The following is an 8,715-nucleotide window of genomic DNA, read 5'->3' on the forward strand; positions in this document are numbered from 1 at the left end:
ACTGTGCTTAAAAATAATCATCCCCAAGGAACTGAGTCATGTTTATGAATCAGATTTTTTATTGTTTAAAAACTAGAACATGCAGGAAAGTCATATCTTCTTTCTGTTGGGTGAATTGAAATAGTCACATACTGTAAAGCATAGTAATAACTTTAATTTATATACACATGCACACGTATAGTCTCTAAACAGGGCACATCACAGGAACTATAAAACCTCTGATGAATTATAACCCATAAGATTTACCAAGCCATTTGAGAAGTGTTATAAATAGTATGATCTACTTTCAGTGTCACGTGATCCAAAAGTAGACACACCATCACTTTCCTAAAACAGGGTGACATCTACACCACGACATATAGAGAGAGTAGGTCAAGGAGTCTGAGCACTGATCAAGCTACAGATATATAGATAGATGAAAAGATAATAAAATATATATTTTTAGTGGAAATCTAAATAATTTGCATACAAGTTTCACAATATCCAGTGCAAAGCAGCTTTACAAAAAACTTTTACGATGAAAAGTTAATGAAAGTCCTTGGGTTGGTCCCTAAGTAGCTTTTGAAGGTGATTTTTATTTGTATCCACTTCATCACAGTCAATTTCAAGGTGCTCCTGATGCTGTCCTAGAAATATGGTTAGTAGTAAAGCCATTAGTCTCTAATAGAATACATCCTTACCTGTGCTCCGCACACGACAGCAGTTGGTCAGCTTCTGAAACATCAGGAAAAAGCTTAAATCATATTTGATGTAATAAAAGAACAATATGTGACCTTGGACCACAAAACCAGTCATAAGCAGCACGGGTATATTTGTAGAAATAGCCAAAAATGCATTGTATGAATCAAAATTTAATTTTTTCTTTAACATCATGTTCCTAAAAGACATTTTATAAATTTCCTATAAATATATTAAAACTTTTACTTTTTATCTTTGTAAGTGGATGCAGTGCCAAGGACTTTATTTGATCTTTAAAGAAAAAATATATTTAGATTTTTTTGCACCCTCAGATTCCAGATTTTCAAATAGTTGTATCTCGGCCATATATTGTCCTATCCTGACAAACCTTACATTAATGGAAAGCTTATTTATTTAGCTAGACGACCATTATGACTGGTTTTGTGGTCCAGGGTCACATACAGTACACTGTCAGAAATAAAGGTACAAAACTGTACCTTTTCTGTCACTGGGGCTGTACCCTAAGTTTCCGTTTGGTACCTTTACATGAATAAAAAACAGAATACAATTTTGGGTAGATTACCGTGCCTTTAGGACCTACATTGTTAGAAAAAAGCCAAAATATGTACCCTAGCTGTCAGTGGGGCAGCACCCTTTAAAAAGGTAATTGTATTGACCATTAGGTACATATATGTAAACATTTAGTACCAATATGTACCTTAGAGATGCTAATATGTATTTTTGAGGTCCTAATAAGCTCTCTTTGGTCCTAGTATGCACTTCTGAGGTACTAAAATAAAATCCTTAGGTGCAAAGCTGTACTTTTTGAAAGGTACAGTCCCAGTGACAGAAAAGGTACAGTTTTGTACCTTTATTTCTGAGAGTGTATATGTGTAATAAGGGTTTCTTTAGACAGTCTCACTGTATAAATCTGAGTATTATCTCGTAATTAAAATCGTAATAAAAATAATTTTATTTCTAAGGACTGTAAAACCTCTTTACTTTTTAAAGTCTCTTTATGTCTCTTTATTTGCATTGAAGTATTTACAGACTAAAGTATAAGGTTTTCATTAAAATAACTAGCAGCTACAAAGCATATGCAAATGATTTAACTGTATGTTTGAGTCCAGCCAATAGTGAACATTTTCCCATCATTTACACACCCCGTCATTCCAATCCTGCGTTATTTCTTCCTTTGTACAATAAAAAAGAAGTGGAATGAAAATGATAGGGCTCCAAGCTTCAAAAAGGACAAAAAGCGCAATAACAAAACCATTCAAATGTAAAATCTTTCATATATTTTCCTAAGTCATAAAGCAGCTTTGTGTGCGGAACAGACCAAAATCATATTAGTGATTAGTGGTGCTCTAGAGGTGTTGCTTTTAAATTCATAATGGCATATACTTCAGTCTGTTCTTCATACAAGGTTATGGTATAACTACAGAAATTCTGCTTAAAATCACGTTTCACAGAGAAAGGACAATTTTGCAGGGCTGGAATAAGATAAGAATAGTGAGTAAATGGTGACCTCTTTATTTCCTAAGAAATTAAGTAAGATGCCAATTTTCATTTTCTGTGTTTAGGTCATGTTTGAAAAGGCAGAACACGTGGTGTGTTTTTTGACTCAAAATCTGATTCCACCCATTTCAGCTGAACAGACATTCCTCTGTATTCTAAGTCTGCAACGGAAAAAACCTAAATATATCAGGATCTCTCTCACTCAGGAACGTTATGATGTCATGGGAGCTGCACTGTAGCCTATTGGCTGAGCCATGCGGTACTTTGGTGAAAGGGAGCTTTTAAAAATACGTTGCCCTGGTAACAAACTTTTGGCTGACGCTCATCCCACTATGAGTAGCCAGTCATGGTACTCAAATGCTTACTTCTTCCCACTTCACCACCCAAACGTTCAAACATTCAATGCACACAGTGTGCCTTTTACAACTATTCAGTAGATTGTACAATTCTATAAAGAAAACTTTTACTCACTATTTTTATCAACTGACAGTCAGAAATGTTAAAAATATGCAGGTATTTCTTCTAAAAATGTACAGTGATGAATTAAATGGTTTCTTAAAGATTGGGATACTTAAGAATTATCACATTCATAGTGTTTACGTAATATTCCCACATTGTATGAAGGATAACATGTCAGAATTTCAGATCCTCTAACCACAAAGTTTATAAGTTTCATCTCTCTAATAAACAGAACCCAGCTGTCAGTCAAAACACACCTCACAGCTTTGTTGTATCGCATAATGCTTTTAAATCAATGCTTTTTGTGTTGACATCTCTCTCTCTCTCTCTCTCTCTCTTTCTTACCTTAGCTTGGCTGATGAGTGCTGTTAGACAGTTGAAAAAAGCCATGCTCGCAGGTACCCAAGCTGAGGGTCAGGTTCAAAAGGTCGAGTTAGGAAAGTCATGAAGGTTGCTGTGTGAGCCTTTCAGATCAATGTCTCTCGGTGTAACGGTCCAGAGTGTCAGTGGCTTTGAGAAGCAGAAAGGGAGGGGCCACAAGGCCATATTTCAGCTGGCCAAGAGGACAGAGATTCTCTGCATACCACTCTAGCTAGCGCCAAATCCTAACACACAGCAGGCGTAGAAGCCCAGCAGTATCTGCAAACAGACCAAAGAGGTGACACAGGGAGAAGAGCACAATGGCAGCCAATCTAAAATAGTTTTTAATATTCATCCACGTTATTCCAACATTCTAATATCTTACATAACACACAGGTTATTGGAAAATACCAGAGTGGAACAAAAGTAGTCTATACGAATTGTGAGATCTATTTTAAGCCATGTGCTATCCTATTAAGGCAAAATGTGGTAGTTATATAAAAATGTTTTTTTTTTATCAACTTCAAATGCCATTGGTTCTTATGTTGCTGGACTGAGCAAGATGTGGCTATCACTGAAAAAAATGTTTCAATCAGTTTACTCATTTTTTAAGGTAAGTGGTTGCAATCAATTTATTTAAGCTACATTTAAACTAGAGCTGTGCATAGATTAATCTAGATTAATCTCATACAAAATAAAAGTATTTTTTTGCATAACATATGAGTTTGTGATGTGTGAAAATATTATGTATATTTAAACACACACACATTCATATATATACATTTAAGAAATTTTTTATTTAAATATCGTTTTTTATTTACATATGATTTAGAATATATAAAAATATAAATAAATATATATACATAATAATTACACACAGCACAAACTCATATGTTATGCAAAAAAATTACTTTCATTTTGTATGAGATTAATCTAGATTAATCTATGCCCAGCTCTAATTTAAACAAAAGTTTTTTATTTTATTTTTTGTTTTGTTTAAATGTAGCTTAAATTAATTGATTGCAACCACTTATCCTTAAAAAATTAGAGTAAATTGAATGAATATTTTTTTTCAGTGTAGTCAACTGTGCAATGAGATTCCTTTTAAGCAAAACATAACAAGAATTGTCATAAAAATATATTTAAAAAATCATTTTAAATATTGAAATTATTCACATTTAAAAAAAGCATACATCTAATTTAAAAATATCTAGAAAAAAGTAATATTATTGTAATAAAAGTGAAAAAGTAAATAATTTCATAACACAAATGTTTCATTAATATTACAGTATGAATATTATATATAAATTTCATATCATACTCTAATGCTAAGTACACTCCAAACGCGGGGCATCGCGTTACTCGCTCTAGATTACTCGCGGGATTTAACTTCATGTCATGCTAATTTTTCGCTCGAGTTGAATATTTTCAACTTAGGCGAGGATGCTTTGAGGCGAATAGCGCGTGTTTTCGTGGCAAATGCGCCACCCATATATTGTCATTTGCATCGCCCTAAGCGAGGACGCGTCTGATTGCGTCATTGCATTGACTTTGTATGTAATCCTCTCACGGAAATCATTGAACTTGCATCTGGTGTGAACCCACAGTAAAAAACAATAGGTTTTTTTCAACATTTTGACCCACCACTGGGCTGAAGATATCTCAGCATTTTTTAGAGAGCATGAATATTACAATATGTTTTGTAAAAGCACACACATTTAAAGGCGGGGTGCGCGACTATCCGACATCGTTGACTGGGTTACATATGTGTGGGGCGGGTCTATCAAAAGAAGGACCAAATTCTATTGGGGTAGGGGCGTGTTTGTTTAGGTGATTTCAAATGTCAACATTGGCTTTCAGAGATCATGCCCCCCGCCTTTAAACAAAGTAATCTTACTTTCTGAGTATTAAATGTCTGTTGTCTTGTTGTTACCCTACAACTTCACATACCTCAATTTACAATTTAAAGCTTGCTGGGTTTTAATTTGCAAAAATATTTTTTACATATTATTTAAAAATTTATATACACAGTCATACACATAAAAAAGGTACAAAAGCTGTCAGTTAGACAGTATGTACCACATGTATCGATATGCATTCTGTACTAATATGTACCTTTGATGTACTAATATGCACTGTTTAGGTAAAAATTTTCAAATGTTCCTTTCAGTGACAGCTTTTGTGCCTTTATTTCTTTGTGTGCCTTTGTTTTGTTTTATACAGAAGTGTGGCTACCGATCAATACATTTACATTTATTTAATTTTTAATAAATTTTATTACATTTAAATAGGATGTTTATTTAAATTGATGTAGTTCCATAATTTGTTGAGTATAGAAATAAAATTGAGCAAAGACTCAAAACACCTGAGATGTGAAAAATGTAAACCAAAAACTCCCACAAAACCCTAAAACAGTGTTTTAATAAATCCCAAAGAGATAAACTTGCTTCTCACTGTTTTTGTCAAATCAGACCCCTACCATGCATCCCTAAAAAGACATATGCACATCTGTTTGTAGAAGCTCTCTGAAGAACTCGCACCCACTCTGGTTATGTATCAAAGACAGAAGACAAAAACTAACACTGTTTTCAACTTCCCACTTTTGAAAGCCACAAATCACAAAAGCACAAACACTCATTGTTTTTGGAAATGTTCACACATGCCTACACATACACATATTTCTGTTGAGGAATGTGTCCCTGAATCCCATTAGCACCTTCTTCGTCAGCAGACTTTCCTACAGCTCAATGACTGTATAGATACAGTCACGTGACAAGAGCTGTATACCTAAATTCATTCATTTTATATCCCACATTAAACCGAGTCTCATTGTATCATTTTATTTGAAAAAGTTTGGACTATTTTTCCACATTTTTTCACCACACAACCAAGACTAGAGGAATTCATTACTAATCTTCTAATCAGGTATTACAGACAACCCTTCTGAAGCAACATGGGGTTAAGTGCCTTTCTCAAAGGTATAATGGTATTGGCTCATGGCTTGCTGCTTGTGAGGATTGAAAGTATCCTATTAGCAGTCCAAAGCCTAAACCACTGCACGCCAGCCCATAAATTTTCCATTTGTGTGCACAGTAGATTATACTATTATTTTCAGAACTATTGACAGTAATAAGAATGATGAATGTCCTTATTCAGCTCTTCACTTTCTGACTAAAGCACTGTTTATGCTGATTAAGAACCGAGTGACAACAGCCACATTCTCAGCCAAATACTTGATTTTTAATTGATTGCATTTGTGATGTGACCCTGACCATATCATCAGCATCATCAAGGTTCACACTGTTCCATACACATCTGAACAGAGAAAAGATGTTGAAAATTACCTGTCAATCAGCATTATTTAACTTTCTTTAATATATTAGATTTTGCTAGCTCAATGAAGGGAAATGACAAGTCAAATTCTCAGCCAACAGAATATAATAGGGTTCTTTATTATTTACAAAACTCAAAATCATTACATTTCCAAACCTTGGTCCAAAATGTCTTGGTATACCTGCCCGCTAACCGACACACATTTGGACAATAAAAACCCTGTACTAAGAATTAAAGGTGCAACGTGTAACTTTTAGAAGGATCTTAAAACAGTAATGCAATATAATATACATAACTACATTCTTGGTGGTGTATAAAGACCTTATATAATTAACTGTATTGTTTTTATTACCTTAGAATGAGACGTTTTTTTATCTAGTCCATGGGTCTTCTTACATGGAAATAGCCGTCATGTTTCTACAGTAGCCCTAAACGGACAAATTGCTTTACAGAGCGCTTTCATTACTATGTTGTAGTAGCTTCTCATTTTGTTTTGAAATTAAGGTTGGTTGCAATTCACAATCTAGATGCTACTAAAAACCCATACTGCACCTTTAAAGCTCCCAGGAAATCGATAAAACAAAGATTCAAAGCATCCAATGGAATAACACAGACAAATAACCAATGTTTTGAACATGAACTGAGATGAGTGTAATAGTAAACATTTGTACATGAATAGCACATGTATGAAACTATTTATGCGCACAACAAACCACTACCCATGATGCAGTTCCCATAACGTCTATACCAGCTTTTCTCTGGAAGGAAACTTAAATAACATTAAAGCCACAAACCATCTCAGTTGCACTGACCTTTTTCCTGTTTCTGTTTGCAATCAGATGCTGTTGCAAAGGTATTTTAGAAAGGTGCTTTTACAGGACCTATATTTGTCATGCTTTAGATCTTTAATAGCAACATTTGAGATTTAAAACAGACGGGCAGAGCTTTCCTGTTCACTCATCCCTCCAGAATGTCATTTAAACTCTGTGACCAGTTTAAACTCCATGACTTAAGCGTGGCCAGAGTTAGAAAAGGATTCCAGGCATTGATATCTACATCAAATGCAAGAATGCAGACATCAAATGTTCCTTTTATTGTCAGGTCACAATTGCCATTTTCTTCAGAGAGGAACGGTATAGGGTCTGTCTTGAAGTTCCCAGATGTTATCTCACAAGATGAAAGATTTTAAACTGAAAAATGTCTTTGCTTTGTCTGCTCACTTTTCTGAAAGTTCAGAATTGGCTTCTTTTATCAAGCTGCATATAGATGGATTTTTGTAACAATATTCCTTTGCCCTGCATTTTTACTGCTTTGAATGCTTTGGTTTCAAATGTGAAGTGCGGGGATGTACTTATCTTGGATGAGAAGTCTATGTATGTGAAAACCTATAACAGAACTTGCAAGCCATGTTATCAATGCTATTGACGATTTTAAAGTGATATTTAAATACAAAATGTTGGAAAAGGTGGAAGCAAGAAAGAAAAGAATTGAGAAATCTCACACATAAAGTTGAATTTGTACTGATAGCTGCATGCAAACTTTCTAGATACTTTAATGTCTAAAATTATTTTCTTAAAAGCCTGAAAAAAGTAAAAAAAAAAATATATATATATATCTTAAATTGTCCAAATTTGGTGACTTTGCACAAATATTAATTCCACCTTCTTGCTCTGCTCCCAAAATATCATAGTTTGTTGATACCAGTGTTGCGTCCGAAATCTTGAAGGCATAAAGTTATCAAGGCACATCCGAATCCAATGTTTGGTTTATTTCCTGAGATACCTGGTTGAACCTGATTAAGTTTGAAAAATTAAAATGGCGGCCAAGAAAACTGTTGGAGCACAAATTTGGTGTAATTAGATTATAATTTCACTTTTTATACCTTTTGATTGCATTTCTTGCGAAAAATTGGTATTGATGTTTTTCAAATAGGCACTCTCTGTTTATACTGTATTTCAAACAGAATTCCGTTAAGCTGCCTATGAAGGCAGTCCAAATGCGTTTCCCAGAGCTGCCTTCATGCCGCTGAAAACATTGCCGCTTTATGAGACAAAAAGTCTGCCTTGGTTTTTGGACGCAGCCAAAGTGTTAATTAAAGTGAATAAATACAGTGTTTTGTAGCTTTCTTAATAGGAAATCTAAATAGAAAATAAGGCATTTCTATAATCTATCTTTGCCAAGTGAAATTACTGAACCGAAACACAATAGCCTGTATGTTGAGCACTGTATGTTGAATGCAAAATACAATTTCACCATTAAAATCCTACCTAGTGTCCCTTTAATATTATTATCTCATTTTTGATTTTGAATACTGCCTGAATTATGTTTTATCATGCACTGGCATTGATACTTTTATTTACAGGTCCT

General features: G+C 34.2%; 1 protein-coding gene across 1 annotated transcript in view; it reads right to left on the reverse strand.

Annotated features, from left to right (window-relative positions):
• Positions 1-3,167, reverse strand: part of stard8 (StAR related lipid transfer domain containing 8) — a 72,618-nt gene extending 69,451 nt beyond the window's left edge. The window contains exons 1-2 of the mRNA XM_065267250.2: positions 3,001-3,167; positions 681-714 (exon numbers count right to left, since the gene is read on the reverse strand). Of these exons, the coding sequence (XP_065123322.1) occupies positions 681-714; positions 3,001-3,045 (79 nt within the window). The 5' untranslated portion in view covers positions 3,046-3,167. The remainder of the gene's footprint in view (positions 1-680; positions 715-3,000) is intronic.
• Between the last annotated feature and the right edge of the window lie 5,548 nt (positions 3,168-8,715).

The sequence above is a fragment of the Paramisgurnus dabryanus genome, chromosome 5 (genome assembly GCF_030506205.2).
Source record: "Paramisgurnus dabryanus chromosome 5, PD_genome_1.1, whole genome shotgun sequence".
NCBI classification, from domain to species: domain Eukaryota; kingdom Metazoa; phylum Chordata; class Actinopteri; order Cypriniformes; family Cobitidae; genus Paramisgurnus; species Paramisgurnus dabryanus.